Below are 17,837 nucleotides of genomic sequence, written 5' to 3'. Positions count from 1 at the left end.
TTGTTTCTGTGAAACTAATGTGCCAGGACTAAAAAGTATTTATGCCATAAAGCAGGCTGCTGCCCCTCGAACAGTAACTACGTCAGTACATTTTTATAGCTGAGAAAATAGCTGGCCAGGGTGACCCAGCCTTCCCACAGTTACTCGGAGGTGTTTGCTGACTCCTTTGATCAGACTTCAGATGAGAGCGTCTAACCTGTTTGTGGTTGTTCACTGTCAGCCCTCAGCCTGCCCTTTGTTTTTCCCATACAAACAAAGAGTAAAAGCACCAGGCTGTGTAAACATGGCTGGTCTATAGGAACTCTCATTTACTTCCCTGCCTTCCTCTGTGTGGTTTGGTAAGGCAGAGACCAGAACTATCCATTCAACTCGTCATTTCAAAACCCATTATTAGATCCCAGCCCCTGGACCATGTAGAGAATTTTTATTAGCAATCAAAACACTTTTGTAAAATTAAGCTAATTTCGGAAGATTGCCGGTCTTGGTTGTGAGAGACCCTTTCCAGTCTGGCATTGGGGGGTCGTGAGTGAGTGAGTGAGTGAGTGAGTGGCCTCCTAGATTGGAGAGAAAATGGCATCAGGTAGGTAAACTGTCATTGGTGTCTTATGAAACAGGAAGTTCCCTTTTTTCCGTTTCCATAATAACCATTGCTTTAAAAAAAAAAAAAGAGTTCCGTTCCGTGGATCTCAGACATTTCTCTCTTGCCTTTAGATTCGAGGTGCATGAGTTCAAAGAACTAAGCTAGTAAACCGTGGTAGGATGTTGTCAGTAAAATGCCTTTAGAATGTTGTCAGAGGCCTTCCCTTTATGGCAAGCACTCTTGCAGGGGCAGCTCAGGAGCCAGAGTGTAGTTAAAAGGGATCCTCTTTGGTTTGTTTCGTAAACCTCATTAGAGCAATGGATAATTGCACTCCCCTAAATATATTGAGTAATGGTATGTCGGTAAAGCGGTGTGCATCGTTATTATTTGTAATTCAGCTTTCACGTGGGTGATGTTTGTAATGTTCTTTCCTTCGTAATGTGACTGATGTCACACAGCTACGAGGAATGCGATCACATATTGTCTGGTTAATAATTTCGGTACTGTTGGCACACTTGCCCCTCCAGAGCATGACCTTGGCATTGCGAAGCGGAGCACAGGTAGATATGAAGTACACATGTGCCCCCTCAGGTCTTCACAAAGTTGTTACGAAAATAACCATTTGCTGTCCTGTGTTTTGCTCGCTGTTCTTTACCGCTCCTGGGAGAAGAGGGCCTGTGGCCAGCCAGATGGGGTGGGAGTGCGGGTCTAGGGAAGAAGAGCGGACGTTTTATTCATCCTGCTTCCCCTTTACAACGCTTCTGCAGAGAAGGCTGGCGAGAGAATGTAGGCAGCCCCTTTAAAATACTCAGGGCCACCGTGAGTACGTTCCGCCCTGTTCCTGCTGGCCCTTCGTTGCTCTTCTAGCCATCAGCTTTTAATGAACAGTCTTTCTGATTCTTTCCCCTACAAAATTAATAGCCTTTAATGCTTTTCTTTAAAAACAGCAGTTTGTGTTTTGTTTTAGGACCTTTAGAAGGAAATGTAAAGTACTGTGCTCTAATAAATTGTTACCCTCAACAAGACTGTCTGAGGGGCTCCAGTGGAATTACGCTCAGCTCTGTCGACTCCCTCTTGGGTTTGTTCTTAGCCAGAATACCAGCTGTTGGGTGAAATGGTCTTCTTTACTCTGTGTGGGAAAGGGGCGAGGGCCTCTCTGATGCCCTTGATGGGCATAATAGGAAATATGCTGCGGAAGAAGGCTTTGAAATAAAGTGCTTAATGCCCTTTTTGATCCCTTTAACTTTGCCGCTAATATTTGCAGAGACTTTAAGAAAAAAATATCAGAAGCCCTTTCTTAGTATTATTGTGTTGTATTTGTATCATTTCTGAGAGCTTTGAAGTTTATAAGGTTCTGGTTTAAATATAAGTAAGCAAATCCATGGATTATCTGCCATTAAAACCTGACATTAAAAATCAAAGGCAGACTGGATGTTAGTACTCATTTAGATAGTTTAACTAACAGGGTGATAGTGAATGTGGTTCACTTGTAGACTGGTAAATTGTATTCTGAATTTGGATAAGGCAGTAAGGATCAACTTGAAAGCTGGGCCCCAACACCTTGGGAGGTCCATCTTCAGCATCAGTGTGAACGCGCTTTGTTTTTTGTTTTGTTTTGTTTCCAAAGCGCAACTTCTTGAACTGTTCCTCGTAGACCTTCCACCTAATTCTTGAATCATTTCTATTGCTAGACTACGGTTTCACCAAATAGTCCTGCTGCTTGAGATGCCTGGGCTATATGCCTGACTCCATGCTGAGATACGCAGTGTCGCAGAAGCCTCGGGCCAAGAGCAGGACCCAAAGCTGGGTTGCCCCTCCCCCACGCACTCTGTGCACCTGTGCATTACTCATGCTGCATGCCATTCTCCCCATAATTAAGAACAGAAATGCTTGTTCTCTTCAATGTCATTGTGTCCTTGGCGTCCTGCACAGGGTCTGGCAACTAGATGGGGTTCAGCAAAGGTTTGTTGAGCTGAACAAAGCAGCAATCAAGGGTTCTAAAATCAGGAATTAAGGGCTGTGTTACTGGCCTCTCATAGTACCTGATCTCTTTGACACTCTTAGTTTGTATTCCTGAAGCCTTGAATGTAAATCAAGTTCTTTTTAAAGCTGTCAGATCACCATGCCTGTTGTGAATGGATTCACCAACTTTCTTCCCTCTTCATTGCCAGTCCCTGGGAGTTTTCAGTGTGCTCCCCTTACGTACCCCATGGATAGTATTTATTGTCCAGCTCTAGAGCTCCTGGCCTCTAATACAGCAGTTGCTGCTTATTTATAGTAGTTTATTGCTAACCTAGCTGTCGTAAAATCCTCTCTGTGGCTTTTATTCCTTATAACATCACGGATGATAAAGGCTTATTGAATCGAAGTCAGTAAAATATTAACTAGTGTCAGTGGAGCACCCTGGTCACCCAGTAATTATAGATGGGTCTTATTAACGTTTAGGCCTTCCAACAACTTGATAAGGTAGATTGGGTAGCTATCTCAATTTTATTGAAAGTGAATAAATTGGGATTCAGGAAGTTTAGTGTCAGGTGAGAATTAAACCCTCCCAACTCCTGATGCCCTTAAAACAGCTAAATAGCAAGACAGGTCCCAAGAGAAATATTTGGAAAGGAAAGACTTGCATTTCAAATGGGCAAAACAGGCTTGATAACTAACATAGCACCTCCTGTGTGTTGAAAGGGTTACGTGATAAGAGGCGGCCACCCATTATTGATGAATTCTGTCAGGGAGTCGGTTTTGGTTCTTGGTGTAGTGGTTGCTTGAAGCAGGTTTCGGCAGGAATGTGTAGTCATTAGGCAATTTGTTGTTTTGGTCACTCGCTACTTTTAAGGACAGTGGCTGAGCCAGACGAGAAATTCTTGTAGTAGGGGCGCCTGGGTGGCACAGTCGTTAAGCGTCTGCCTTCGGCTCAGGGCGTGATCCCGGCGATCTGGGATCGAGCCCCACATCAGGCTTTTCTGCTGGGAGCCTGCTTCTTCCTCTCCCACTCCCCCTGCTTGTGTTCCCTCTCTCACTGGCTGTCTCTCTCTGTCGAATGAATAAATAAAATCTTTAAAAATAAAACAAAAATAAAAAATAAATTCTCGTAGTAAAGCCAGTGTCAGAGAGCTGTAGAGGATGACTTCCAGAAAACACGGGCTGATGCTTTGATTTAGAGCCGTCTCAGGACATTTGGAAGTTAGGCACACCCAACTTTGTAAGGTTTCCTGGAAATTAGGGAAAGGTAATGGGTAACTGGGGAGAAAGGTAGAGAGCTAGGATGAGGATGGGGAAGTAGATAACCACGGGAAAGCACCCTTCCTTCCCGTTTTCAGATTTGGTTCTTATTTTTTTCATCATAATTAGTATATCTTGAATGCATTACATTTTTAAATGGAGGATACTGTTTCCAAGCTACAAGATGGGAACATTGTTTTAGAAGAAAAAATGTCAAGAACAAAGCAGTTACCTTGCTCACTTGAGAGACTGTAATTCTTTTCTCTCTGGTAAATGGTTGCACAATGTTAATCTTTTTGTTCATAGAGTATTTTTCTTCTTGTGGCACAACGTTAACGTTTTTGTTTTTGTTTTTAAAGATTTTTTATTTATTTATTTGACAGAGAGAGAGAGGGAACACAAGCAGGGGGAGTGGGAGAGGAAGAAGCAGGCTCCCAGCGGAGGAGCCTGATGCGGGGCTCGATCCCATAACGCCGGGATCACGCCCTGAGCCGAAGGCAGACGCTTAACGACTGAGCCACCCAGGCGCCCCACATTAACGTTTTTTAAATACTATTACTTGTCCAGGCACCCTGCTAGGTACTTTTATATACATTACATCTTGCTGTCCTCAAGAACAGCTCTGGAAAATACCCTCTGGTCGTCCCTTTTTTTAGGTCAGATAAGTGCTAATCAGAGAGATTTTAAGAAACTTGTCCAGGGTGGTGCTGGAAGGTGGTGAGGTTCATTCAAAGCCAGGCCTCTTCAGCTTCCTGGCTTTTGTTCTTTGCAGTGCTCGGGTTCTGCTCTTCCCAGCGTATTTCCTCTCTGGCAGGATGCCTTTGGGACGGAGTAGTTACAGGTCAGAGAGACCAGCTTATCTGAGCCACAGAAATGTGCCCTCTCCACCTGGCTTCTGTATGAAAATTACACCTTGAGGGAAAATGACTTCGCAGCAACATTTTCAGGAATAACAAATCTTACTCCCGAAGGAAAGTAAAATTAGAAACAACTAAACTACTCTACTAAATCCAAAGGGCCTTATAAACGCTTATTTCTGTAATTACAAACGTGTCCGTGGGATGACAATCTTTTAAAATTTTGCTAAATTTAGACAGTGCCTGAAATGCCTCCTTGTGTTTATTTGTTTATATGTCTGTATCCCTGTAATTAGACTATCAGTCCTTTGAGGATAGAGAATGTATCTTCTGGTCTTTGCAGAGCACAGCATCTCGAAATAGCATCCTCCCGAATACAAATGCATCAGGAATGAAGACGTGCTCCAGGAGATTTCTACTCTGTTGCTTTTTGGTAGTTTATTAGAACTCCAGTTTTCCTGTCTTACATTTTTTTTTAAAGATTTTATTTATTTGAGAGAGAGCAGGTGAGGGAGAGAGAGAGAGGGCATGAGTAGGGGGAGGGGCAGAGGGATAAGTAGAGTCCTGCTGAGCCGAGCTGGGATCGCAACCCCGGGACTCCATCCTGGGACCCCAGGATCATGACCTGAGCTGAAGGCGGACTCTTAACCGACTGAGCCACCCATGCGCCCCTGCATTCTTTTGGTTATATGCTCATCGTCTTAAAAAAAAATGAAGTAAAAATGCACATAACATCAAGTTAACTATTTTAATTCATTGGCATTTAGTAAATTCACAGTGTTGTGCAATCACCGCTTCTATTCTTAAACATTTTCATCATCCCAAAAGGAAACCCTGCACCCCATAAGCATTTCTCTCCAGATCCTTCCCACCCCTCAGCCCTTGAAAACCACAAATCTGAATTCTGTCTCTGTTGATTTCTTTATTCTGGAAATGTCATATAAATGGAATCATATAATGGGTGATCTTTTGTGTCTGGCTTTTACTTAACATGTTTTCAAGGTTCATCCACGTAGCACGTATCACTACTTGATTTCTTTTTATGGCTGAGTAATATTTCATTGCATTATATCATTTTATTTATCCTTTCGTCTTTGAATGAAGGGATGTTTTGGCTATTTCCATCTTTTGGTTATTGTCAGTAGTGCTGCTGTGACCATGTGTGTTTATGTATTTCAGTCCCTGTTTTCTGTTCTGGTTATATACCTAGGAGTTGTATTGGTGGGCCATGTGGTAATTTGATGTTTAACTTTTTGAGGAAGCACCAAACTGCTTTCCACGGGGGCTGTCCCATGTAACATTCCTACCGGCAGTGTAGAAGAGTTCCAATTTCTCCACATCCTCCCCGACACTTATTTTCCATTTTTCTGAGAATAGCCATCGGAGTGGGTGTGAAGTGGCATCCCACTGTGGTTTTGATTTGTGTTTCCGTAATGACTAATGACGTTCAACATGTCATGCTTGTTGACTGTACATCTTTTTTGGTGAAATGTCTATTCAAGCCTTTTGCCCATTTTTAAACTGGGTTGGTTTTTGTTGTTGTTGTTGTAAAGAATTCTTTATGTATTTGGGATACAGGTCTCTTATCAGATACATGATTTGTAAATATTTTTCCTCATTCTGTAGTTTGTGTGTTCATTTTCTTAAGACTGTCTTCTACACAAAAGGATTTTATTTTGATGAATTCCAGGTTTCTTTTTCTTTCTTTTCTTTCTTTCTTGCTTTCTAATTCATTCTTTCTTTTTGCTTGTGCTTTTGATATTATCTCACAATCCATTGTCACATTCAGTATCATGAAATGTACCCTATTTTCTTCTAAGAGTTTTATGGTTTTAGGTCTTATATTCAAGTCTCTGATCGATTTTCATTTAATTTTTGTTTGGGATGTCAGGTAGAGGCCCAGCTTCATTCTTTTTTCCTGTTTGGGGCATTTGGCAATTCCATATGACTTTGAGGGTCAGCTTTTCCATTTCTGCCCAAAAGGTCATTGGGATTTTGATGAAGATTACCTTGCCTCTGTCCATAACTTTGAGTAGTATTGCCATCCTAACACTATTCAGTCTTCATCCCCTGTCTTTATTTAGGTGTTCTGTAGTTCCGTTTATTTAGGCTTTAATTTATTTCAGTAGTGTGGTTTAAGTGTGTAGGTTTCACGCACCCGCCCCTTGGTTAGATTTATTTCTAGGTGTTCTTCTGGATGCTGTAGTAAATGGAATTGGTCTTTTTAAATTTCCTTTTCAGATTGTTCATTGCTGATGTATAAAAACTCTGTGGACTCGTGTGTTGCTGTTGTACCCTGCAGATTTACTGAATTCATTCATTAGCTCTAGTAATTTTCTTAATGGAATCTGTAGGATTTTCCACATACAGGATTATGTCATCTGTGAGTAGATACAGTTTTACTTCTTCCTTTACAATTTGGACGCCTCTTCTTCTCCCCCCACCCCCCATTGGTCTGTTGAAGAGTGGTGGTGAAAGTGAGCATTCTTGCCTCGTTCCTGATGTTAGGGGGAAAGATTTCTTTACCCATTGAGTACGATGTTAGTGATGGGTGCTTATCTTCTTGTAACCCCCCAAGTCAGAGGTAATCAAAGTGTGGCCGTTTGGACAACAGCAAGTCTATCACCTGAAAACTTGCTAGAAATGCTAATAGTTGGGACCTGTCCCAGACTTTCTGATTATAAAACTGTGGGAAGTAGAGTTTAGCAGTCTGGATTTAAAGAAACCCTCCGATGATTCTAGTATACACTGAAGTTTAAGAACCATTGCACTAAATTTTGTTTCTTTGAGGTCAGGACGTGTGTTTTGAGGACCTGCTTTATTTCTTTGTATTCTTTTTAGCTCTCTTGTGAGATTAGTCAGTGTTGAATAATTAAAAAAATAAAAATAAGACAAAGAATGTCAGTTTCCCAAAGTGCCTACACAATCTTTTAGCTTGTCTGCATGTCTCGAGTCACCATAAATAATTGGAGATTATTAGTTTTTCACAAGATTGATCAGAAAACCTCACATTTCATATTCAGTCTTAGATCCATGGCAAACAGCACAAGTGCACCTCTATGTAGACCATTTGTTCTGATAATTACTTTCTCTCCTAATTATCTGCTTACCTGCTAGCTATGGATGCATGCTTAGGCCCACTACTGCTGGCAAGAATGTCTCTTCCGGCTATTTAGAACAACACAACGGTAACTTTTTACAGGGTTTATTGAGTTTTTGTCACATCATTATTTTGCCTTTGTTTTATTTTTCTCAGTTTCTTTTATCTTGCACTGTTGTCATATGAGCCCCTTTACATCTTTTTTGAATAAGATAATATTTAAGTATCGAGATAAGAATGTGATCCATTGCTATTAAAGGCTGTTGTTGCAAATAGCCATTTGGACACACAGGTGCCCGTTTGTAGACAAATGTACTAATAAATTCCGTTTATTCACTACTTGTTTACCTATTGGTGAATACTCAGCTTTTTAAAATACCATTTAAAACTGTCCAAAATCCTGGTGTCATTATTTATTTATAGCTGGTCTTTTTCTAAAGTTAGTTTAAATGGTAATTTATACCCCTGTATTCCAATTTTCCACCACTTTCAGATTTCTGTCCCACCTTTGTGCATTCACCTCAAGTCATCTAGGTAACCTTGTCCCCAGAATAGGTGAATATTCTGAGTTTAGCATCAGAGCATGGATTATGTACATGTGTGAGCTCTGGGGGGTCACTGGTAGGAGGAAGAAGAACAGAGTGAGGCAGAATGTCCTCACTCACAGCCTTGGCAGGGGCTCAGAAGCTCTCCATGGACATGTGTGGTCCTAAAAATACAACACTGCTGGGCTTTCCTTCAGTCTCTTTGATGTGGGAGTGAAGTCCTAGCATCTTTGCAGGAATTACTGTTGATTGACTAAACTGCTCTCCAACCTTTCTCGTTCAAGGTTTGCTATAAGCAAATGAAAAATCAATTCACTAACAAATGGTAGTGGACTTTTAAGATGTTAGACCATGTACTTGCATGTTGCAGTTAAATTTTTTAATGACTATAAACAATCATAGTTCTTTTTGTGTCTCACATCTTGTTCAGCGAAAAAAAGGAATTCTTGACATTTGAAGTCATAGGCTAAAACCTGAAATTGATCAAATTTCTTCTCAAGGCATTTTTCATGGAGTTACTTGGCTCTTAGCGAACATTCTACTTCCATTCTAAAAATCGTGCATGTGACGTTTTTCATCTGTCTGTGGAAGAGTTCATGTGGTCTCTAGCTGAGCTTGCTGCTTAATTACTTTCTCAAAAAAAGAAATCTGACTAGCTTGGAAGTATATGTTTGTTTACTTTTGTTTTCAGATTATTTAATCTATAGATACATATATCTGTGTAGACCCGCCTATATGTAACACGAGTGTTTAAATAAAGGGGGTTCCAGATACCTCAGAGATTTAAAGTTTTGCTTTGTTTTGTTTTGTTTTCAAAAGTGGAATAGGTCAGTGATTTCCCAGTAAAGTCAGAGAGGAGGTTGGCTTGTTTGAGAAAATTATGTGGCTTCCCGGCCTTATATATCCAGTGTTAGTTTGAATAAGAAGAGAGCATTTTCACCGTATGCTAAGAGGCTTATCATTTAAGTCTTGTGTGTTGGTTAAAGGGTATTGATTAAAAAATCAAAAGGAGCCTAGCAGTCCTGGAAGTTTAGGAGGAGAAGTTTGTTTTCATGAGGGGAGGGTTGTAATAAGATCAGGAGCTTCTCAAACACAAACAGTGGAGCAGAGGCAGTAAACTCACTCATCGGGAGGTAAGTATTTAGAGACACAGTAACTTCTCCTACCACCATTGTGAATGGATTTCATTTTGGTAGCGTTTCCACTCCGAAATGCCTGTGGGTGCGGTGGTCGATTTCAGAAAGGAGAGGAACTTAGGGCTCCAAGGCACAGTTGAGTTTTGGGAGCCATCACTATCTGTTTCGCAATGCCCTTTGAAAGGGTTTGATGACAGTGACAAGAGGAAGGGGGAACAAGCATGTTAAAGTCATTTGGCTACTTTGAAATCAAGGCCAGGAAGAAAACATTTTCTGGCTGTAAATCACTTACTTGTCCTACATGCTTTAAAGCATTTTCTACAAATGACTTTAACAGTTTTAGGGGTCATGCCTGGGGTTAAGAGACTGTTTGCCTGGTATATATTTCGGCGATTAAAAAGCAATACTTTATGGAGATGGTAGCATTTCTGTTCACAGTCTGTACTGCATTTATCCCATGAGCAAGGTTTGCCTCTTAAGTCAATATTGTCCATAGTGTATACTTGTTGATTTTATGGATTACGGGAACGTGATCTATTGAAAAAAATTGTACTCCACGTAATTGTAACAAACAAGAAAAAGCAAAAAGTTATGAAAAAAACAAAAAAACTTGTGAAGATTGCTAACATTTTGATGGCAGTCATTGTGCCCTGCAGTGCTCTAAGCACTTTTGCACGTATTATTGAACTTAATCTTTAAACCCGATTTGGCGAGGTAAGAATTGTTATTCTCATGTGCACCTGTTGAGAAGTGAGGCTCAGAAGGTCTACATGAGTTGTCTGAGGTCACACAACCAGCGTGAATAGTGAGCTAGGGACCGAAACCCAGGCCGAGGCCATGGTTTTGACGCCTGTTCATGGAGCCGAGTGCATTGACTCCCAGGTTTCACAGACGGTGCTCAGGCGAAGGCTGATGGACTTGCCTCTGACCTTTTTTTCTTTATAGGTGAGTCAAATCAAGTAAAAATATTTACTAAATACCTAAATACCTTGATGGCGATGGCCAAACTGCTGAAGCTGACGAGAAAGATGGATTTGGGAGCTGATTGGGAAAGTGCTTCAGTGGCTGGTGGATGTATCCGTTTAAATCCTACTTCAGAATGGAATGGGGTCATGCAGTCATGCGCTCTCATGTTGTTGTCTTTCGTTTTGATCGATTACCAGTGTGTTAGCCCGTGAGCCACTGCTGTGGTTCTGTATGTGTTAGAGCGTCAGACGGTGTGGCTGTTTCGGTGTGTTGTGCATGGAGTTGGCTTGAACTGTAGTCATACCGGGCTTTACGTGAATCCTAGCCTCTTTCCTGTCCTGCCCCTAGTTGTTTTGTTTGTTTGTGTTTTTCTACACTTGCAGACCTGCTGATAGGCACCCAGTAGCCTTGTCTCTCCACACCCTGCACTGGTCGTCTCCCGCAGGTGTTAGAACACTGGGTTGTACCGTGGGGTGAAAGGTGCCTTGTGCTGACGATGTAAACCAGCACTAGTGGAGGGTCTGTCTTCTTCTGCCAAGGAAAGTGTTGTGTTTTTCTTGGTTTTTGTTACAGCCGAACAATTTTAATTACCGGCAGCACAACACACAGTAGGAGAAAGCAAATAAACAATACAAGGCCCTTGGAGCCAGGAAGTCGCATCTCAGACTAGAAACACAGCTTTGGATTGACTTTGGGGCAGTGGGTTGCTAACTAGGGGAGCCAGGTACCAAACTGAAACCCCGTGACTGTGAGGTTCTGGCGCTTCTAGGGAAACCATTTAATCATAGGATCGTTGGAAGGGTGTTAGAAGTTGATTTTAACGCTATGATGATCAGTTTCTTTGTAATTAAATACTCAAACCGTGTCTGAATTAACTAAGTGCTGCTTAGCTACTCTTCATTTGCCGTAGACATGTGATTAACATTTATTGACTATAATATTTTGAAACTAACACCTTGTTAATTGAAAGCTTTACTTTGAAATAATCCAGGTGATTTTGACATGAATCTTCCTAATTATGCCTCGTTTGAAAATATGATCTGTTTTCCCCCTGCCTTATAACATAAGAGGCAAACGAAATTCATTTGGAATATTTTAAAGGTTTCTTCTATTTCAAATAATTGGTATGTTATAGTAACCGATTGAAAATTATAATTGAAATGAAAATGAAAATTATAAACCCAAAGTATATAGGAGCTTTTTAAACCGGAGGAGATGGACATATTTAAACATTTATTTAAGCATTTATTAATCATACATTCTATTAAAGGCAAAAAAAAAAAAAACCCAACCATATTACCCTACTTTGTTAGATGACTCTTAACTGAGCAGCCTTGGTTTATGGAATTTGAGGCTTTGGGAATCATTAAATATTTATAAAGATGCTCATAGTTTTGTGTTGTTTTGTTTTGTTTTACCCTTGATTTATATAGCTGGAGATTTCTTTTTCATCCATGATTTCAGTTTTTAGGCATGATGTACCACTTATTGAAGACAAAATAGTCAAAGTAATTCTCTTCATTTTTGATAATATATTAATTTTTAAAATACCAATAATTATTTTGAATAATGTGTAGTTCTTCAACGGTTAATATCTTACTGTTGTCTCTCATAGGACCTGCTGAAGTTCCCATGATGTCACCCAATGGATCCATTCCTCCCATCCATGTGCCTCCAGGTTATATCTCACAGGTAAACCACAGGACAGGCTTCTCCACCCACTATGGGCACTATCATTGTTCCAAGAGAATATATGCTAAGGCTTCAAAAATTCATTCCAAGATTAATTGAGTTAGGGGAATGTGAGAGTTGTCGTCATTTTGGTGGCACCACATGGCCCTTCCCAAGTCTTGCTTCTTGACTTGCCAGAGAGTCAGAGGCAAAGAAACACAGTAGGACTATCAGGCAGTCCTCAGCCAAGGTGTGTTCACACTTGCTTGTGCCGTAGAGATTTCCTTCCATCTGTACCACAGATTGCTGGGGGAAAAAAAAAAAAAGAATTTGTAGACTTAATTGGTAAAAATACCAAAGGAGATATTGTTAAAGCAAATAGAGAATGGCCCTTTATTATCGGAGTCCCATCTCTCTGTACCGTGGCCCCACCTGGGCTTGGTGAATTGCTGAGTATGATGTGAGAACTTGGCTGTTTGTACTTAAATTTCTCTGAAATTTGACTTTTTTCTTAAGAAAACAGCAATAACAATTAAAAAAGTAAAAGCAGTTTCAGAGGTACACTGGAGGGATTTTTAAAAATGTTCCAGGATGAACTAGACAAGGTACACCGTGTTCAGGGTGCCTGGAACGTGGGTGTCTGTACGTTACTGTCATGTCGTCCTGTGCTTGGTGCAGGGTGAGCACCTCCCTGCCCCTCTCCCTGGACAGCTTCCTTTCCAAGTGCCTGACTGTCTTTCTCTCTCTGCCCATTTTGTTCTTTTTTGTGTGATTATAAGAGCATTCTATACTCCTTAGAAAAAAAATCAGAAAAGACAGAAGAGAGACAAAAATATTTATAGTTTTACTACCCACAGAAGATAATCATTGCATTAACATTTTTTGGATTATCCTTCTGGATTTTTTTTCCTTTCTCTTCTTTCTCTGTCCCTCTGTCTGCTTTTGAAGTGGTTTTAAAAATCTATAATTTTCAGTTCTTAATGATTTTGCTAGGGTGAGAAAAATTGGCAGCTGCATAGGAAAATTGCTAAAGTGCAGGCAGGAATCAAAGATTTATCCTCCTCTGATGTTAAAACTTAGCCATTTCTTCACTGTCTGAGCCATAGTGCAGCCACTATAATTTCATTTTTTCCATCCCTACTTTTGTGTGAGCCAATTTGACATCTTTTTTTTTTTTTTTTTGAGTAGTCAAAATGTTGGCCCGTCTCCCCACTGTTGCAAATAAATGACTTGTTTTATACAAGTCTTTGTAAATAAGAATCATGGGGAGGAGAAAGGGTGCAGAGCAGGCCCTTCCAGCCGGGACACGTGATGATGGATCACGTTCACGTCACCAGTCAGTTAACAGAAAAGAACAAGGAATGTAGAATGCCATTATGTCTCCTGCTCATTTATTTTGAGGAAGCATTTCATTCCGTTGAACCGAGTACAGTTCTTACAATTGTGATAGCGAAGTAACACCTTTTATACTAAAGGCCCATTTAAGAAATAGCAGTTAAAAAGTTGGGACATTCTAGTGAAGAGAAGCTGCAGTGGGCTTTTTCTTGCTGGTGGTGTTGCTGTGATCACACTAATTGCAAAACATTTATTGGGAGTCCTAGGAGAAATAGAGAAGTTTATACTGTGGTCTATTTCTGATTCTATAAAAACTTCTATAGAAAATCCAAGCAGAAGGATTAATAGCAGAGCTGTAAACTCACTTTTGTAAACCTGAGATGGAAGTAAAACGAAGCACTTTTTCAGCTGAAAATTATGGCAGAAAATGCTAGAGGGTATTGGAAGAAGAGTAGGAATGGAATAATTTGGATTCTGAATTGAGAAAAGAGAAAAAAGGCAGTCTGTAAGGCATATATTCGACTTCCTGTAGATGGGCTCCCGGATCAGAGGATGGGCCCAGAGTTAAATGACCTTCGGTGGTAGCACTGTCCCTTTAATGATACCCGACAGGGAAGTGACCGGGTAAAACCGATTATTAATAAGGAAGAAAACTGAGAAACTGGTAGAATGCTTGTACAACATCTTTTTAAAGCTCACGTGGCACATATCCCTCAAAGAAATGAGGAGGGTGGAACCTGGAACCAGGTGTCAAATGTCTTAGGAGACTTGTTGTCACCAAGGGATCTAAGGAGCAAAGTACGTTTTGTTGTGTAGTTCTGGAAAGAAAGACACACACACACACACACACACACACCACACAGATTCTCCTCCCAGCTGGACATATTTGAGAAGTGCCCAGCACTATTCTGTCCCTATGCATATCAATTCTGCATTGGATCCCCACAGTTCTTTTCCTCAAATATCTGTGACTCCCTCATTCAGATCTAGAGTTGGGTGTACATTGCATCAAAGCAAAGTTCAAGTTCTCTAGTGTGCTGGATAAATTTCTAATAGTTAACTTTGCTCTCCTTTTGAGGGTCACCTTTTCCTGTGGCCTGTGTTGTTACCGCCTTAAACTTTGGTCCCTTGGATATATCTGGCCTTTTCTCAACTACATACTTTTGTGCCCATTATATCCCTCTTCTTGGAATACTCTAGAGCTGTTCTTTGTCTAACAGTTCAGTCATTCTTCTCATTCAGATGGCCCTCCTCAGTGTAACCCTTTCAAGAACCCCCAACATGGAAATGGTGGTTCTGTTTTTTTCAGCATCTTTGGTCCTTCGTCTCCATCTTCAGCACGAAGTACAATACAATTTTATAACCATCCTCAAGAACTCCTAGTGCCTCGTTGGTATTATATCTGGGAATCTAGAATACTGTCTGGTACATAATAGTAGGTACTTGATAAATGTTTTTAAATGTAAGCAGCTGGCCAAGCTGAAACAAAGTGAATGTAGCATAGATTTGCTTCAAAGATTTGAAGGTTCAAGGAGAGTAACAAAATACCTGATAGTTGGAAAAGTAGTAAGATCAGAGGGATGTGTACCTAACAGGAGTGAAATTCACTGAATGTGGATTTAAGAGAGAGGAATNCCGAGACAGTGCAGAAGAGGAAAGAACAGCCTCTTCAATGAATGGTACTGGGACAACTGGATATGCAAGTGCAGAAGAATGAAGTTGGGCCCCTACTCCCTACCAATAGACAAAAATTAACTCAAAATGGGGTATAGACATAAGTGTAAGAGCTAAAACTATATAACCGGAAGTAAAATTTCGTAACCTTAAATTAGGCAGTTGCTTCCTAGATGTGACACTAAAGGCACAAGCAGGAAAAAAAAAAAAGATAAATTTAATGTCATCCAAATTAAAATTTTATGTGCTTCAATCAAAACTTTTTCACCATCAACAAAGTGAAAAGGGAATTGAAAGAACAGGAGAAAATATATGCAAGTCATATATTTCAGAAGGGACTAGTAGCTAGAATGTGTAAAGAAATCTTACAACTCAAGAATAAAAAGACAGCCCAATTTAAAAATGGGTGAAGGATCAGAATAGACATTTCTACAAAGAAGATGTATGAGTTTGTCAATCAGCACAAAGATGCTGAGCATTGTTAGCCATCGCGGAAATGCAAATCAAAACCACGATGAAATATACTTCATGCATATATACTAGGACGGCTGTAGTTAAAAAGATCGATAATAACAAGTGTTGGCAAGGATGTGGAAAAATTGCAACTGTTCTATACTGCATGTGGTGATATAAAATGGTACAGCTGCTTTGGAAAACAAAGCATTTACTCAAATAGTTGAATAGAGTTACCACATGACTCAGCTGTTCCACTCCTGTGCGTATACTCAAGAGGAAGGAAAACATGTGTTAACACAAAAACTTAGAGGTGTTCATAACAGGATTATTCATAATAGCTCCCAGATGGAAACACCCAAAGGTCCATCGGCTTTATGAATGAATAAGCATGATGTGATATATGCATACAATGGAATATTATTCAGCCATAAGAAGGAAGTACTGATTAACGCTAAAATGTGGATGAACGTGGAAAATACTATGCTAAGGGTGAAGGAAGCCAGACACAGTATCATCCCATTTATTTATAATGTCAGGAAGGGGCAAATCCACAGACACTGAAAACAGGTTAGTCGTTGCCAGGGTCTAGGGGAGAGAGTATTAGGGGGTGACTGCTAATGGGTACGGTACTTCTTTGAAGGTGATGAAACTGTTCTGGAACTTAAAACAGTGGTGATGGTTATTCAATTCTGTGAATATGCTAAAAACCACTGAATGAGATACTCTAAAAAGATAGATTTTATGGTATGTAAATTATATCTCAGTAAAGCCTTTATAAAAGAGGGGGGGAGAGAAGATGTGACTAGTCCTGCTAATGGTTCATTATGGCACAGCTGGGAAACCTGGGCCAGCCTGTTCTGACGTGGTTGGCGATTGCAGTCGTAACTACTGTGTATGGTGTCCCCTGTGCTAAATGCTTTCTTTACTTCTGCACTTTACATATGAGGAAGCTGCGGTCCTGAGTAGAACCAGTACTGCAGCCTAGGCACTTCTGAGTTCACGGCCTGTTTCCCTCTGTGCTGTGATTTCAGAGTCAGCTTCAGAGCCTGCCTTGATGTGTATATTTGATTTATGTTACATTACCTTCTGCCAGTGCGAGTGCGGACGTGTGCCGTGCCTGCTTGCGCATTTCCAGTGCTAAAATACCAGCTGCTCACATAGTGAGCACGGTCCATGGTTGGAAGAAAACTGAAAAGGGAGGCAGGTGAATGATTCAAGATGTTCCATTAGTAACTCTCATCTGAGTCAATGGAGAAATTCTTCATTATAGCATTCATGACATAATTCAGTAGCTGAAAGTGCTTTAAAGATAAATTGATGAGATTGATCAAATACAAATGTCAGCAGTGAACAGATCATCTTACAGAAAGCTAAACGTCGAGCGGTAAAGATAGCTCTGCTCTGCACGGTCTGGTGTTTTTTGGAGGAGGGTGTTGAGAAGGACTGAACCCATGGCCCTGAAATAATGTGGACTTGGGATAGGGCAGGAGAGCCATGGAATCTTGTCCTTTCAACTCCGTCGTCTCTGATACTGCGGGTTTTTATATGTTACAGCGTGTGTGTATTTTGTGCTTTACTTTTTGGTGAGACGCTGGGAGAGGTATGAGGAAAAAGTAACCTGACCTTTTCAACTTAAGAGAAAATAGAGTCTAAGCTCCCCCCCTCCCCCGCCAACTCTGAGAAAGTAGACTTAGATAAGAGGGTATTTAGTCTTATCACTTTCATCAGCATTATTTCCATTTCGTAAAAACAACTGTGAATGTGATTAGGGTTGAAAGTCTGGGGAAGGGCGAGTACTACAGCTGGGAGGAATATGGACAGTACTGGAGGAGGCCTGCCTTCAAATTCCACCAGATTTCACCATGGCTACTTTCCATGTAACTTTGGCAAGTTCTTTTCACATACTCGAGTACCTACCTGATGTGGTAGAGGTAAGGATTAAGAGGAGTGTTAGGTGAGGCATGTCGTCCACAGTGGGCATTTAGGAAGTGGGAGATACCGTTCTGAAGAAGACTGCTAGAACAATTTCAATGAAAGTTTGGCAGACTTTGCCTTCCTTAATACATACTGAGATTGCGTGCGATGAAGCAGATTTTTCCTTTCCCTGTATACTGGCCATGGTGTTCCTCAGCTTTTTTAACCTCATCATTAACTTTATGAATAATTCTATGTAAAAATTTCTTAAGCAGATGTCTTGAGTTTTATTTTCCATGCTTCCATAGTAATTTATGAAATGTTTTTCAGCTGTTATGGGAAATTTTACGTAGACCAAAAGATTTAAGCATATGAATAGAA

General features: G+C 40.5%; 1 protein-coding gene across 6 annotated transcripts in view; it reads left to right on the top strand.

Moving 5' to 3' along the window:
• The window catches only part of FNDC3B (fibronectin type III domain containing 3B), a 380,755-nt gene that overhangs the window by 209,989 nt on the left and 152,929 nt on the right, over positions 1–17,837 (top strand). For all 6 annotated transcript variants that reach the window (XM_040621603.1, XM_040621598.1, XM_040621601.1 and 3 more), the window contains one exon: positions 12,022–12,098. In XM_040621603.1, the coding sequence (XP_040477537.1) occupies positions 12,022–12,098 (77 nt within the window). The remainder of the gene's footprint in view (positions 1–12,021; positions 12,099–17,837) is intronic.

This window comes from Ursus maritimus, unplaced genomic scaffold (genome assembly GCF_017311325.1).
Source record: "Ursus maritimus isolate PB19 unplaced genomic scaffold, ASM1731132v1 scaffold_4, whole genome shotgun sequence".
NCBI classification, from domain to species: domain Eukaryota; kingdom Metazoa; phylum Chordata; class Mammalia; order Carnivora; family Ursidae; genus Ursus; species Ursus maritimus.
Note: the sequence above shows the minus strand (reverse complement) of the source record. Positions and strands in the feature narration are given on the sequence as shown.